Here is a 17551-nt window from a genome sequence, read left to right as displayed (position 1 = left end):
TGATGGTGAGGCAAGAAAATCATTAACTCAAACAAACAACACAAAAATCAAACGAAAGCGAACAGATTACACCAATGTTGTTGTTGACTTCTATACAAAGACATAGAAAACTCATTTTCCTACAAAAAACAGCTCCTCGTATAGTTATTCCCAATTCACACATATTATTAATGTTCAATTCACTGGATATTTTTTCTGAACAGTTTCCAGATCTTTAAAAGAGGCCCGTTGTACTGAATATACGTCCACTCGACCAGTCCTGATATGAAAATGATTTTTCACGAATGCAGATTGTTATGTTCTAATAGAACCTGTTTTATCTGATATTTAGATAACACAACGTAAAGTACACATTACTATACAGGTCGAATAGTTACCAGATATTAAAAAAAATAAACGTGTACGTCATACAGTAAAATCTTTCATAGTCTTCAAAAGTAGTATTCGCATTTCAAATCAAGCATAGTTGAAAGCTCGATCCAATCCTTTTTTTACACTTTTTTCCATTGTCTTTAGGTACAAAAAAAAAGACTGGGACGGTTTTAGGGTGGTAAAACGGAAAAAAAAATGCCCGCGCGGCAATTGGCAGCCACGGTCGAAAAGGTGTATATTCATGAAAGTCCAAAGCATATCAAAAGTATCATATGGTAAACTGTCTGAAAGGCCTCAAATCCATTCATGAACCACACAACATGTGATCCCTCATGGATGAAAACTGATGCCACACTACTTTTTGAAGAGCTGTCAACATTTCATATTCGTGACCATCGATTAAAGTAGTTCCTCATTTCTCTATAATGCACGCGAAACTGAAAGATGGTTTGTTGTTCGATTCTGTAGGGTAGTGTAGAAAGGGCTTTAGACGTGTTAAATCAGGGGAAACCTAAGGGTGGACAACTATTTAAAGTCCAATGAAAAGGAATATATGCAGAAATTAAGACAACAGAGTTCTCCGGTCTCAATAATTGACAGCTTGAAAATAACCCTTAACAAGAAAAGTGTATTTAACCAAGTCTGATCATTTGCTATTCGAATCTTAGCCGTATTTAAAATGTGAGGATGAAACTGAGGACCTCAACCAAAATCAATAAATTACAAAGAGTCTATAACAACCGAGTAACAAACAATCGTTGGGAATCTACAGAAAGAAAATACGGAGAAGACAACAAATCTCAATCAATTGTGGTTTATAACTCCTTGCCAAAAATCACTGAAGATCAAAAACTTAAAGACCGACCCACATATAAAGAAATTTGGATTTTTCTTTAATGATAGAAGAAAACAATATTCCAAAACAATAATCAACTTCGACAAGACTGTTGTATAACTTCCAAAAAAAGTTAGTAGAAAAAACTAGACTAAAAGCAAAGCTCTCTTGTATTATTTCAACTTACTGACAAGACAACAGCAAAGAAAACACTAGAATCAGCATGGGGCGGTCACGATTTCAGTAAACGTACCACAACAAACGAGAGCCGCGTGTGAAAATATTGGAAGTGAGCGATTTCAAAGCTAGTTAGTGGGACCAATACTGGGAGTTTATAGGAACATGAAACCTCGAGAATTGGGATGGATTTTAGTTAAATCGAGTGTTAAAGTAAGCTTTCTTACAAGAAAAATCATATTGGATAACCTAAAATCTAAGAAAGGGATAAGTTTTAGCTTGTTATATTCTAAGAGCCCCTACTTACCACAAAAAAAACAACAAAAAAGGGATAGTTTGATAAAGAAAACTCTCTTGTTATGTAATATCAGGACAAAAATCTAGAAGAATTTTCAAGAGGATAAAAAATGTGAAAAGTAAGATAGAGATAGTGAAAATCTCAAAAACTTAAATGAAAGAGCGCGATGAAATAAAAGAATTTTCTGCAGTGACAGAGTCCTGACTGGTTGACGAAAGATACGAAAGAAAGCTTCACAAAATTGACCAAACATCTAACCCCTTACGATTATAAAACAACAGTCCCTTGTACTAAAAAAGTCAATCAGTCACTCTGAATGAGGAAGTCAGAAATTAATGGAGGGAGGACTGTTTCAAAGCAAACGTAGATCCGGTTTATAATTCATTTTGAAACCATAAAATTGATTATTAATCATGATGAAAACCAAAATAGGACCAATTCCTTCATGAAAAAAAAGAAGAGTCATTCATCAGCCTCATTTTCAAGTTATTTTATGATTTTGACTTTTTTAACGGAAAACCATTCAAATTTGACCATTTAGATATCAATCTCGAGAACCTCGATCATTCGGGTTAAAAAAGTTATAAAAGCATTAGAAAGGCAGTGTCGCACATTTACTTCGGACCAAGTAGCACTGTAAGATCAAAAGCTGAACGAAGTCTTGTCGTCTTTCCGTGAGTGAGGTGTGATATTTAAGAAATATTTTCATTTTTATTTTATTTAAAGACAAGTAACTTTTGTTACACAAAAGAACCGTGCCGGGACTGGCTCCGGTAAACATATATAGCTAATTTGTTACCATAGCTAATTTGTTCTAGGTAGGACAATATAATTTCAAGTTAGAAAGGCAGTGTACAAAAAAGGCTCGAAAATCACATACCTAAAGATAATGGATGCGATAAAATATACTCTCCAATAACAAAAAGGCAGTCTTTATTGCACAAGACATTGTTTACATTTCAGAATCACATCAACACTACCTTAGCTGACCTTGAACCCTTGTCAACGCATTATTTTTATCATCAAAAACATTACTTTACAAAAAAATATTTTCCTTCTCCGAACGCTAATAAGCGACGTAGTAAGTACTATATTTAAAACCAAACTCAATTGGTATTTTTTTCTTTTCATGTTGTCAATCTGATTTTAAAAATACACCAAATGACATAAGGACAGTTATGTGCCTCGCTCAATGAAAACGAGATTCTACAGACTAAATACATCAGAAAGAAAATTTTCCTTCGCTTTTTTCTCCATCAATCTTTTTATATAGTACGTACACAAACGTTATAAGCGATTATAGTAACAAAAAGACAGATTGAAACTTACAACAGAAATAGTCCTTTGAATGAAATTATGAAATTGCTGTTGATCCATCTTGAGGTTTCAAAGGGTCACTTTATGAAAATGAATGGACCTCCTTTAACTTGTGATAGTATCTTTTTTAGTACTTCTATTTTCTCCCAAGTGTTCAGTATGTTTGAAAAAAAGCAGTAAACATACAGAGAAGACCAAGTTTATAACTTAGTAAGACTACTAATAATTCTTTTAAGATGATTTTTGTATAAGAACAAGAACCAGTAAAACTGCCAATCAAACAGACTGACCAAGACTATCTTTTAGCGATCGACCCTTGTTGGCTGTCACACAAAATGTAGCGAAATTTTGGCTCATTGAATTTGACGGACTCTATCAGAATTCCAAGGAATAGATAGCCAAGCTGACCAAGAATAAAATGTAAATGCAGCATGGATTTAGCCAAACTTAATTTCAATGATATTTCTTATAAAATGAACTGTGCGACGAAAGTATGGCTTAGTTCACGTCGAGTACTCAATTGAACATACTTTGCAATTGTTTTTAAAAAGGATCACAGTTAGAACTGTGGATAAAGCTCTCTACCAAAAGACAAACTATAATTAATTAACCAACTTAATACAATTCTGTGCCTTGTCATGCAGTGCCAAACACACCAAGAAGCCTTAAGACGTTCTTATTTATAGAAAAGAATAGAGCAATGAAAAAAATTTTCTTGGCGTTTCCTGGTTATGATTCAATCAATTATTTGGAATCCTCAGATTTCGAATGTGTCCGTTGTCATATTAGATTAAGCAATCATGAGGCATGCGTCATCATCAGATGCCGACATCTTATTTGTCAAATTGGAGTTAATAACACCTTGTTAAAAAAGTCAGACCTTTCTGGTACAAATTGATCTATGAGACTAAATATGATAAAGTCATACTCTGTAGTCTGGTGGGTGTAGTCTACACAACAGACTGAAAAACTACTAATCAGCTTTCATCCTGCAAACATATCAATTCACTTTCAACTAAAATGTTCAATTCCTCCCTGGTAAAAAAGGGTGAGAAGGTACACTGTAAGAATCAGAGCCCTTTCACGTACACAGGTCTCTACAAAAAATCAGACCCTACAAGTAAAGATAGATATATCCTTGTTCTCCTCTACGAGGAAAATACAATTAAAAGGGAACTAAACTGTTTCACTCCATGCTCGGAGAAAAGTTCATTTTTATCCATGTGTCCCTTATATGGAAGTCAACACTCTCGCCGATAGATTTTAAACTCTATCAGGTCCACAATCATAGAAGTAAACCAAGTTATAACCAATCAATCTTAGCACAATTCTATGATCTTGACTTTCGATAAAGATAATTCGAACCTCAAACTTCGAGAAACAAACCCAGAAGTCGTAAATTGAGAGACAGAAAAATCCAAATAATTAAATAAAAAGGTTCAAATAACAGTGATAAGTTGTTTGACACTATCGCCTGAATCACACACTCGTTTTAACATAAATGTCAAAAAAAGAGAAAACTCGCACCACCTTTTTTCACCGACATACTCGAAAATGAGAAGGAGCCGACGATTCTCGTTTTAGGAACAACTCGTATAACGAATATTTCTCGGCTGTTCATTTACGTGAGATAATAATCAGTCGTTTTGGTCCGAAAGTGTGACGTCACAGGACCCCATACAAATTCGTTATTACAACAGACTCAGCAAGACTAAGAAAACAATTTTTTTCTTCTATCAGTGAGCGCGAAAAAAAAAATAATAAGAATACATCTGCGCAGTAATACGTCGTGTTTCGATCATAAGAGTTAGTGAAACGGTTTCTGTAATACAGGAGTGCCCCTACTGGTACAACGGAAATATTTTGGCACACTTGTTTACATCGTTCACGTAGAGTGTTTGAAGGAAAATGCCGAAAGTGTTTGAATTTCCGCTTCATATATTATACTGTTTAATAATGAATTTATCCGTAATGAATTTTGTATTTCACGCAAGCTACCGTATCTATATGGGTATGGGATGGGTTTCAAAGCTTGTTGGGATTACACTAAAACTTTAACTCGAGTTTTCTTATATCGAATGAACCGAGAAAGAACCGGGGATTTTAGGCCACCGAGAACTAGAAAAATTATAACGAATAATAAATTAATGAAAGAGGGGTCTTTTAATAAGCGTTTTACACGATTATAAGCTAAAAACAGGTCGACATGGGGTATGTGTTGAAAGGTTTAGGGAATAAAGATGGAAGAACAAAAGTGAACAACTTCTACTATTGAAGAATGAATGGGCTAAGTTTTTTTTCTTCTTCATTTTTATAGGATTAATATAGAACTTAGAGGGGTTGGTTTGTCTCAGTCGGACCTGGCTTGCAGTGATATCTAAGGGAGTTAAAGTAATGTAATATAGATGGTTTTATTATGATTAATTGGTTTCTAAAGCACTTGGATATCAAAGGTTGTGGCGAGACTTTTGGACCTATTTAAAAAGCCATTCCAAATGAAGATAAGTCTCTCTGCTAGACTTGGGTAACGTTACCCAGCTTTCTTCTTGGAAAAAATTCAACCTTTTATATAGAAGGAGAAATAACCAAATAAGAGGTGTAACATGATGTAAAAATTGAAGCTGAAAGAGAAACAGGGAAATGTCTTATGGTTTTACCCCTTCGGGCCTCAATATGGCTACACGTTTTTTACATAAGAACAAATTATATAAGAACATATAAGCATCTAAATATTTTAAGGCTTTTTCGTAGAAATTTAGACGAAAATACTCGCTAAAATGGTGAAGATAAGAACAATTTAAGAAAAGCTTAAAATTAAGAGTTAAAGTTAAGAAGCATTCGGAGATTTTGGACGTTCTTATAAAAAAAGTATAAGCAAATAATATGGAATTGGGAATTAAAATTACGAAGACTTAGAAAAAGATTCCAATAAAAGGAGGATGTAATATGATACTCGTATACTCATATGAATTGAATAATCTTCGAAAAAGCAATTTGAATCTGACAAATATACAGTAGCTGTAAAGTAAGACTAAGGGTTTACCTCTTCCATCAGCAATTCCAACAGATAAGAAACGATGGTTGCTTTCCTTTTTGACAGCATATGTATTTTTAAAGTAAGGCAAGAATCTCTGACCAGTTTTCTTTCTCTGAGACTACAACCAGTCAATAATGATTTCACCTTGTAAAACTAGAAAATCAATCTCAGAGTTAACTAGCCAGGTAATGAATCTTGAATCTCAATTATCCAGCATGAGAGAAAAACCCCAGGGAGTTTGATTCCTCCTGTCACTAACAGTAATTCCAAATAAAACAATCAAACTGTCAAAATCCCAGTAAGTCACATATATTATTCTTGGATAATTTCCTGTAGATGTACGAGAGAAATCACTGAGAGAGATCCTCTTCAAAACATTTCTACTTCTACTTACTGCTTCTAGGCCTATATAAACTGATTGCAACCCAAAATCTCTTTGATGTCAAGTGTCTGGTGCCAGCATGAGACCGTGACGTCACTATATCAAAAAATACCTCTTTAAATAAAGACCGTATTAGAACTCGCTCTCCCATTACATACATCATCAAAAGTAATGACCCTTTTATTCATCTCTCATTGTGGTGTATTACAATGAAAAAGCTGTAATTAGTTTAATGCGTTTGATCAATGATGCTTTCTACTAAAACCAAGGAGACGTACGTAAGAACACAAACTAGTTAGATTAGTCTAGTTTTATTGGATGGGTCAAATTACACTAGTTTCTTGACGTTATAAGCAGTTATAAGTACTTTTGGAACTAGATAAATTGTAGGAATTTGACCTAAATTCCAACCAAATACAACCGAAATCATTTAAAATATGCCTGAGAAAATAGCCAGACAGGCGTTGAAAACCTAATTCACTTATAGATTCCTAAGCCTTTTATCTGAAGGATCTTTTTGTGAAAAATAGGCATTTTTTAAAAATAAGCTTCTTAACAAGGCAAATTAATACCAATTAATACCACTTTTATGACACTTTTTGATCCCCCTATTGAAAAGGGCTAATCACGTTTGAACGTAAAGGACATTCAAACTAAAATAGAATTTACACTTTTCTAAATCAATATAAGATTTTCAATGTTTGCCCATTAAAAAGTCGAATTTTTTATAAGAAACAAAGATAACTTCAAAACTTAGCAAGACTAGTTGTTATTTTAAGAAAAACTCAATTTTTCTGTTGAAAATTGAAACCAGAACTGACTTTTAATCCAAATACTGTAACGAGTAAACTTAAAACAAAGCCTCGAAACCACATTCCCATCTTTGAGATAGAAGCACCATCTTAAATTCAAACCGATGACGTCATTCAGGCACTTCATATCGGCATTTTAATCCCCACTTGTTAACATGTTTATAATAAATAACATCAAAAAATCTTTAAGCAAATAGTGATAAATAAATAAATGTGATGTGTACCATGCCCTGGACACATAAAGAAAACGCTATTGAATTTTCTAAACCTCCAAGTTTGTTAGTTAATGAAGCCTTTTATGTTAGGAGGGATGAGTGGTTAGGATTTATGATAATAATAACTTTAGATATCATAAAAATCTTCTTATGTTTGGAAAAGATTTAGCCATTGCCGACGCAAATGCCGACGTAAATTTGGCTTTTGCCGACGTAAAAGTCCTTACTGTACTATAGAACCCAGAATTTTTTGCCGACGCAAATAAATCTGAATTAGAAAGGCAGCTTTTCTTATATAAAAAACGTTTTGCTTTGTTGAGTTTCAAGCAAACAGATTATGAGAATATTGGTAATGACGTTTTTATAACGATGATCGCGCAGCTACCTTAGTAACAGACTGTACTGTAAGTGTGACGTCATCACTGATGCAAAAGAGACTGACAAAGAAAAAAATTCATATTACATTTTGATTATCATATCGCTTTTAATGAATTGGAACTAGATTTAAAGAAGTAAAAGCTATTTTTAAAGCCATTGATTGGTTAGGACAAACAAATTTCATGTTGTTGTTTATTATGTTTTAATATTAAATAAACAGATGATAATACTTAAATAACCTGTACTGGCCCTTTATAACACGTTACGACACAATAAACCATAATAAAGATACTGAACTATCCCTTGTTTCAAACATTATTTGGCCTTGGTAAACTGGTGACAGCACCAATGTTTTCCAAATCTTATCTACCATGTCTATCAATCAGGTGGATTGAGGATACAATGGAGAAAAGAGGTTCAGGGTCGTTTTAGAATACCCCTATAAATCAAGCTTTTTTTACTGCTAGCTGTTTTCCGATTTCTAAATGAACCAGCTGAAAACTACATTGCAATTTGAAGCAATAAAAAAAAGAAATCAAACAGTGTTCCCAAACAAATTGGTTTTATACGTTTCATTTTATTAACCAGTAAATTTTGGCTTTTGATGTTCCTTTTTTGTGATTTTCAGGGTTAAATGGTCTTAAAAAGTTATTGTAAGCTTACTTATTCAGTAATCGATTTTTCAAAATTGTATCCAAGAATAGCCAGAACAAGGAAGAAAAATTACCTCTTTGATTGGCTTAAGGTTCTTCAACTCTGATATCATCATGACTTCTTTGTTGTCACCTGCTTGCAATACCCGTCATCTCCATTGTTTATATTGTTTATTATTGGTACTAAGTATCTGAAATGACAAAACACAAAGTGCTGGATTTAAGGGGTGTGCAAACAAAGTCATTTTATTACAGGTGCATACCGGCGTGGAACCAGCTCCCGTTACGTTACGATTCAAGATCACTTTTGTAATTATTATGTAGATAGACCGGTTTAGAGGCCCTAGTGTGCCTGGTATGTACACCCTTTTAATAATAAAAATAAAAACAAAGTGCTGGGCTATAATTACGGTGTACTACAGTAAACCAAAAATTCAAATAGTGCATTCTTGGTTAAGCGAACAAGAAAACACAGAAAAAAAGACCGTTGGCTTTGATTGTCTGTTTCTGTTATCTTTTAAATGAATCAATGCGTTCGCTAAATCCTCTGTTTCACTTTTTGTTTTTTTTTCAAAAATCCCAATTTTTTAAAATCAATTTTAAGAAAGAACACGTGAATACTTGAACTATTCACACGAAAGTGGTCCACTTAAGCAAGTAATCCACTTAATGGTAAAATCTCTGGAAACTCCCCGCAGAACAGGTTTCCAGTATAAGGGTAGTGTAATTTCAACTCAATAAAATGGTACTTTTAGGGTACTAACTGCTCATAGTGCGGAAAGGGGTCTGATCCTCCCTTCTTAAATGATCCCCCCCTTCTTGGCATCCCCCCAACCTTTAAAAATGCCTATCCCCCAAGGGTTTTGGGCTAAATTTTTTATGGTAAAAAGGGAAGGGAAACAGTAAAGAAAAAGCAAGTCTGGCAAATATAATACCACTTTTTAGTGAAAATAAAGAACTTCATTTCATGCAAACCAAATTTCATAACTGTGCTTGAAAATAATCTACAATATTTGTGAGCCCCCCCCCCTTCTTAAACGATCCCACCCTCCTTGCTGCTATGAGGGGTGGTGGCGTGCTATAAATTTCAAGTCAACTAAATGGTACTATTAGGGTACTGCTGAAAAAGTTTGTTCGATTTCGCCCTCTTTTTACCAAACTTAGCAAACTTTGGAGGGCTGTAACTTTTGATTCATTAGAAAAAGGTAAAAATTTTGAATACATATTTGCACATTTCAATGTTTAAGGAGTAAGAAAAGTTCAAGATTTGTGGCTCGAAAATTATACTTTCAAAGAAGTATTACCTCAAACAATATCTCTTTTCCATCAAGAGCAATGTATCAAAGTATACAGGCTGGATGAATAAGAAGAGTTAAGGGCCTTTAAGGTATGTGTACACCTTTTTTCCGATTTTTTGTCAAATTTCTTTTTTCAGTCAAAGTGGAAGAAAAGTTACTGGATTTCATTTTGGTAAAATCGCAATCTTAAAATCTTTTTTTGATCCAGAGTTATTATAACCATTTAAATTTCAAAACAAAGTTTGTCTTATGATGGATTATTTACTCAAATAATTGTCTCTTTCAGAAACATCAAAGACAAAAGAGAGAATTCAGCTGATGTTTATTCTCACCTCTATTGAATAGTAATATTTTTGACACATTTCACTGATTACTCAAATAAACAGCAATCATCTCGTTAAAAATTTCAAATTGATGTAGAAAAAAACAAAATTTTACCACACCATACTACTTTTAACGAAGTTAAAGTCACCCATAGCATTTAGATATTGACTTCATTCTTTTATATGAGATTCCCAAAAGATCAAACTTAAAAAGTGTCTTAGGATTTTATTTCTAACCGAGTTGTTTTTCCTCAATTTACAGATAACTGAAAAAATCACATTCAAATTTATTTTTTTATCGATATTTTTACAGAATTTAGGATTTAAAGAGTTAAAGTCAATCCCAAAAAAAATCCCTAGACACTTTTTTAGTTCAATCTATTGGAAAATCGAAAATATTTATTCAAATTCAAAAGCTATGGGTGACTTTAAGTTCTTTGAAGTAAGTAAGGTTAAAATTCTTAAGATTTATATATATTTATTATAATTATATCCTGCCCAGTTTTTTAAATTCAGCTGAAACTTTTATCATTTGAAAGAGAATATTATTGGCTTTCAGAAAATATATACTTTTGATATATAAAAATTTGTTGTTCTAAAGATATGATTAATTGAAGAGAATGTGTCAAGAAAGGTGAACACATACCTTAAAGGCCTATGGATAAATTTCATGATTTACGACGTATAATAGTTACATGTTTATAATGTAGCCCTATTTATGGCCTCAAAATAAATTTTTCATACAGCTATCACTTTTACCGAAAAGCTAATTGGATTCAATTTTACAAAATTAAATTTTGCAAGCAAAAAAAATTGCAAAATTTTATGGATTTAATTTTGCAAGTCAGAGTTTTAGAATTTTTTGCATGGATTCAAATTCGCGAATAAACCTGAAAACAACTAAAAAATAGCCATTTTTTGCCACAAATGGAGACCTCGGACTGGTTTCTTCGCCGAAAATGCAACTTTAAAAATTTTGTGGTGGATTTAATTTCGCGCGTCAGGAATCTCACACGTTTTCGCGAGTTTAAATTTCATGAGAATGGCAATAATTTGCGAAATCGCGAAATTTAATCTTGTGAAAGTTAATTCAATTAAAGTATCACAACATCATATGACACTGGACAGACTGTAACACTAATGTTTAGTGCTCAGGAATTCATAGTGGGCAGAAATCAGGGATCAGACACAAATTAGGCCATAACTTTTTAAAGAATTTTAGGTACAAAATCAGGAAAATTGAAATATCTAAAATTTTCAAAAATTCAGGGTTTTCCAGCTTGACAGGGCTTTTCAGATGCAGTTTTTAATGTAACTTTTGAAAAAAACATATGGTTTCATATGTTCTGCTTGTGGCATTTTTAGAAAAATTGGGCACTCTCTCAAAGTTTTGCTAGAAAAAGCCTCTAAATTATTGATATCTATTTTTTCAGCTCAAAATAACATTTTCAGGAATGGTAATTTGAAGGTGTAAAAATTTTCCTTGAAATAATTCAAAACAAGTGATACTTTTATGGACCTACCTGGTTATCAAACTAATCAATGAACATTGAAACAATGAAACACATAGGACATAACTGGTCAAAATATAAAAAAATAAAGAACAAGAACAACTCGAGAAATTAATAATGAAATCCAGCGATTCTCGGCTGTTCTGGCGATTTTTAGAAAGTTCCTGTACCAAAATCAGTTTTATTGAAAATTGAACCATGCTTAATCGTGGACATTCTTATAAATAATGTTTTTGATTGAAAAAAACAAAGACATAAAACGAAAAAATCCAACGAAAATCTGCAAAAACGGAAATTTCCGGCTCGGTCATTTTTTTAGCATTGCGAATACGCATCATTCTGCAAAAAATCAGAGAAAAATAAGGATGAAAATTTGAGAAAATGTCAAAACCGGTTTTTCCGGCATATTTCCGGCATTTTCGGCCGGAAAAAAATGTTTTTCGAAAATCGGGCTCCGTCACATTTTAGGTATTGTCATTTTGAATCAGTGTGCAAAATTTCATTAAAAAATATAAAGTACAGCTCGAGAAATTCAAGAAATACTGTCTTTCCGGCGAAAATAGGTTGTTCCGGCGATTTTTGAATAGTTCCGGCTTCAAAAATCAATTTTATTTAAAATTGAAACATGCTTGATGGTGGGCATTGCTATTAATAATGTTTTTAAATGAAAAAACAACCAATTATAAGGAAAAAGCCCAATGAAAATCCAGAAAAACGGCGATTTCCGGCATATTTCCGGCATTTTTGGTCGGAAAAAATTTTTTCTCAAAAATCGGACTCGACCATGTTTTGGGCATTGTTAATACGCATCTTTGATAAAAAAATCAGAAAAAACTAATGATAAAATCTCGAGAAAGTGCCAAAAAAACAGTTTTTCCGGGATATATCCGGCATTTTCGGCCGGACAATTTTTTTTTCTCCGAAAATGGGCTCTGTCACATTTTGGGCATTGCCATTTTGCATCATTGTGCCAAAAATCAGAAAAAACTAATGAGCCAATCCTGAGAAAAGCTGGTAACAGACGGACGGACGGAGGAACATGGGTTAATTTATAGGACCTCCAAGGTAGGTCCAAAAACCTTCCATGATTCGATGCCTTAAAAACGCTATACGAGATAAAGGTACAGGGCATTTTTTGCTTGCCTTAATTGTAGAAGAAAATTAGGGGATGTTAAACTCCTTGCCAGTGAGTGCCTCTCCTGAACCCCACGCAGGAGTGTACTTTATTTCTACTCAAAGCCCTGTTTGATTTTCTATCTAAGTGAAGAAAAACTACTTGTGGTTTTAGTTAAAAAGAAATCTATGAAAATTCCCAGCTTATTTATTATCTATTATTTTTAGACAGGAAATACTCAATTCTGATAGACCACACTTTCTTCCAAAAAGTCTAATACAAGCAGCTTTTATAATTTCATCACACGTTACTGCGCTGTACTGCATCGAAAACACAGGGTTTGAATTATAGATTTTAAGAGCTTCGCTAATCTTCCGAGCGAAGTGAAGTAAATATTTCGCAATGTTGTTTGGAAGAAAATGTGAAAGTATCTTCAATGCATTTCTCTAGAAAAGCAAAATAAGAGATTGTTGACAAAGCAAAGTAAAGAGAATTGGTAGAAAGCAATACCTTAAGGGAACTTATTTTGGCGAGAACTTATTTTGGCGAGAACTTATTTTGCCGAAATTGGCGAGCGAACTCAAAATTCGCCAAGTTTAGTTCTCACCAAAATTAACTTTTTAGGTCATTCACCAAATTAAGTTCTCGCCAAAATTAAATTTTTTGGTATTTTGCCTAAATAACTTCTTGAGTTCACAAAAAAAGCTTCAAATAAGGCAAAATAGAACAGATTTACACTGTCATCTGCCAAAATAAGTTCTTGCCAAAATTAAAAAAATTGTTAATTCGCCAAAATAAGTTCTCGCCAAAATTAAAAAAATTTCTGGCCTACCAAAATAAGTTCTTACCAAAAAAAGTTCCTTTAAGGTAGATAAACGAATGAATAAAATTGCAAGGTAGTGAGTTGATGAAGCAACAGATAAACGAGTGAAGAAAGTTACAAAGTAGCGAGTTTATAAAGCAATAGACAAACAAATGAAGTAGCAAAAAGTGTTTTCTTGTAATTTTTCAACTTTTCATTTTTGAGTTGGGAAATCTTTTTAGGTCGCTAAATCTAAAATTCACTTCACATTTTGCAAAGTGCGAAAGCTATAGTTCAAACCCTGGATCACAAAGAAGTTAAATCAATGAATTTCTTTCTCAAAAAAAATTTGGGTAAAAATGTTTAAGACAAGCAACATGCTGAATGTACCTACCTGATGATGAAAGCTAGATAATAAGGCAATAAGAAGAAAAATGAAAAAAATCAGTCAGATGATATAGCGTTTTGCGAAAATGCATAACAAATTAAATTTTATTATTGATTGTTGATGGGGGAAGAGGGAAGGGGAGTAGGGAAAATAAAAATAGAAAGTTCCGGTTCATCTTTCATCAGTGCGCAAAATTTCATTGTTCCAGCGATTAATAGTTCCGGCTTCAAAAATCAATTTTTTTGAAAATTGAAACATGCTTGATGGTGGGCATTGCTGTTAATAATGTTTTTGAATGAAAAAACAACCAATTATAAGAAAAAAATCCAATGAAAATCCAGAAAAACGGCGATTTCCGGCATTTTCGGCCGGAAAAAAATGTTTTTCGAAAATCTGGCTCCATCACATTTTAGGCACATTTTGCAAAAAATCAGAAAAAATAATGAGTTAACATTGAGAAAAGCTATATTTTCTTATTTGGTTAAAGGGAATTTCCCCAAAATACAAAAATCCGTTTTTTAAGGCGAATAAGAATTTTCCGGGAAAAACCACTTCAGCCATTCTTTAGAGAATCTTGCCCTCCATCTTTGTACAAAAAATCAGAAAAAAGCAATGACAGGATTTTGCACAAAGTCCAAAAAACCCTATTTTTAGGTAGTTTTTGGCCCAAATTTGCCCAAATAAATTTTTTCTCAAAAATCGGGCTCCGTCACATTTTGGGCATTGCCATTTTGCATCATTGTGCCAAAAATCCAAAAAAACTAATCCTGAGAAAAGCTCGTAACAGACGGACGAACGGACGAACATCGGTTAATTTATAGGACCTCTACCCCACCGGGGTAGGTCCAAAAAGGTTCACCCAGTAAATTTCTGGAAACAAGACTTTTTTTTGTCCTCAGGTCAATTTGTAACGATTTAGGGGTCTGAACTATGAAAAATGTTGATTTTGAAGTATTCCATGGACTTTAAATTTGCCTTACTTTGAACAAAAAAACAATTTGTTTAAAGTTGCTTTGAACTAAGTAACTCAAAACTTCATGCTAAAATGTGAAAAACAAGCAACATGCTGAATGGACCTACTAGATGTATGTAGCCGGAAGCATGCTGAATGAAACTGAAAATGTTCACACAAAAATAAAAATAATAACAGCATAGTATAGAGAGATGCGTAAGCTTGAAAACATGATGAAACTTATTTCACGCTGACTTTCCGATGTTTTAGAGCTAAGGAGCCCCATAGAAAATATTTTTAAACCATGCTAAGCGTTGAGCACAAACAAAACAATCCTTTCTTTCCTGTAAAGATAACTCCATCTCTTTAAAGATAAAATAATAAAAAATTATTGTTTGAAAATTGGGCTCCATCAGATTTCAAACATTAACATTTTACATCACTGAGCAAAAAATCAGAAGAAAATATCAATCCAATCACGAGAAATGCTGTTTTTTCCTAAAAATGAAACAAGGGAATTTCCTCAAAATAAGAAAATCTGATTTTTATTTTTATGCCCAAAAAAATTTCCAATAAAAACTGCTTGAGCCACTTTTTAGAGAACCTTGCCCTCTATCTTTATGCATAAAATCAGAAAAACGTAATAAAGCAATTTCACACAAAACCCAATTTTTAGGGACTTTTTGGAACAAATTTGCCCAAAAAAAATATTTTTTGAGAATCAGGCTTCATCAGATAATAAGAATTACCATTTTACATTACGCGGGAAAATTTGCAGCGTTATTGTGAACTATTTGGGGAGAATGTTAGTGTGCCATTTTGAACAAAACTTATTTATAGGTAATATCTAATTTCTCGCTTATTTTACTACTTGCATCTAATGAAGTGTGGAGTAAGTTATACAATAGACTGTTGTGTTTTCCCAAACAAACTATTCCATCATCCTTCTTTAGAAATAGGAATTATATCAAAGTAACTATATGATTGAAAAAAGATTTTTTCTTCTCCGAGGGCTAAGCAAACAATTATTGTTTCAGCAATTCTGACTTTGATACAGTAACTTATCATCAACATGAAAAATATGAGCAATCTAATTGGCTAAATACACATACATAAATGTGCATCGACCAAGGTCAATGACCACTATACCACAGCACCTTTTATTACTCAGTCTAATATCGACATCCCTCATCTAATTCAGACACATTTCTTTCTGTCTTTAGGCGAGACCAATTTAATTTGTTGTTCTACGGGTGTGTCCAACCCAGTATTTGCTGCAAATGAAAAAATAGTATTGAATTTCCAATGCCACAAATTTCTAATACTAGTCATTTAAAAAATTTACACTTAAAAAAGTCTAAACGAATCTGGAATCATGAATTCTATTTTATTACAAACTCCATCAAAGATGAATGATGAATTTCTAACCAAAATTATTTGAAAATATTACTTAAGCCTAATTTCCTTCCTTGATTAATGAAAATTTTATTTTTATTTTACCGACCGACCGACTCATATTTTGTCAACGATCTGCCCGTAGAACAACAAATTAAATTGGTCTTGCCTTAGAGACAAAAATAATATGAAAGTTGGAATCACTGATTTAAACAGAATTTTTCAACTCTGATCACTAAGCAAAAAAATAGTTTTGACCGTTCTATTCTTTTTCAGCTCTACAAAAGGGTATAGGAATTAGATGAGGGATGTCAACATTAGTCCAAATTACAGTATTATTTCTCAGAATTAGAGGAGGGATTTTGAGATTAGTCTAACTAACTCATGATACAGTCGAGGATTATGCTCTAAATAAGAGAATACCCTAACAAGAGTATACTTATTTAGGAGATTTCCACTCTCCAATTTAAGAGAAGTATCTCCACACTAAGAGAATCCTGTAAATAACACAAATTTATGCGAAGACTGATCGTTTGCGTAACATAAAATTTAGACCATGTGATAGCTCACCTTTTTGTGGTTCTAATGACCCTGAAACTAAAAAAATTGACCTTTGCATTATTTTGAAATCTTCAAAATACTACAAATAGCTTTCATTTCTGCTAGTACGCACGTCTATTACTGGCCAGTCTACATTATATTTATTATGAAAATTCTATCGTGTAAACCGGCCTTTATTTTGATAAATCCTAACCTTCTTAGCTAACGAATGCAAAGGCCAGATTCATTCAAATTTTGCCAGACGAGGGGAAAATACGAGCTGAGTCGATCTATTAAGTTTAAAAATTGTGCAAAATGATAGAATCTGCAGAAATCAGGGGAAAAAGAAAATTTGCTTAACTAGGGTAAGATATTCTCTTAAAAACCAGACGTCCGCGCTCGATAGGATCGATCATCGGAACAGCTCATTGACGGATCGATATGTGATTGATGGATTACTTAACGATCCGGATAGGAGATCGATAGAGGATCGATACTCAAGATTTTTTTAAGCTTATGATTATTTATCGATTATTTATCGATCTATCATCGATCTTTTATCGATTTTATCGACCCTATCGACTCATACTCGATTTACGATCGATAACAAATCGATTAACGATCGATGACAAATCGATTAACGATTGATGACGAATCGATTAACGATTGATGACGAATCGGTATACTCGATTGAAATACTAGCTCGATAATGGATCAACGAAGGACAGTCAGGCGCATCCTGGCAAATGAAC

The 17551-nt window shown here is 33.1% G+C and overlaps 1 protein-coding gene across 5 annotated transcripts in view; it reads right to left on the bottom strand.

Moving 5' to 3' along the window:
• LOC136820701 (uncharacterized) overlaps window positions 1-8667 on the bottom strand; it is a 29216-nt gene extending 20549 nt beyond the window's left edge. For 2 of the 5 annotated variants that reach the window (XR_010848633.1, XM_067076910.1), the window contains exon 1: window positions 8551-8667. Coding sequence is in view for 3 of the 5 variants with exons in the window: in XM_067076910.1 (XP_066933011.1) it covers window positions 8551-8592 (42 nt within the window). In the remaining 2 variants the exon portion in view is untranslated. Of the gene's footprint in view, window positions 1-3011; window positions 3173-6042; window positions 6383-8550 lie in introns of those variants that run through there. The other 3 variants (XR_010848632.1, XM_067076908.1, XM_067076909.1) reach the window with 3 other exon arrangements.
• Between the last annotated feature and the right edge of the window lie 8884 nt (window positions 8668-17551).

The sequence above is a fragment of the Clytia hemisphaerica genome, unplaced genomic scaffold (genome assembly GCF_902728285.1).
Source record: "Clytia hemisphaerica strain Z4C2 unplaced genomic scaffold, Clytia hemisphaerica genome assembly, whole genome shotgun sequence".
NCBI classification, from domain to species: Eukaryota; Metazoa; Cnidaria; class Hydrozoa; order Leptothecata; family Clytiidae; genus Clytia; species Clytia hemisphaerica.
Note: the sequence above shows the minus strand (reverse complement) of the source record. Positions and strands in the feature narration are given on the sequence as shown.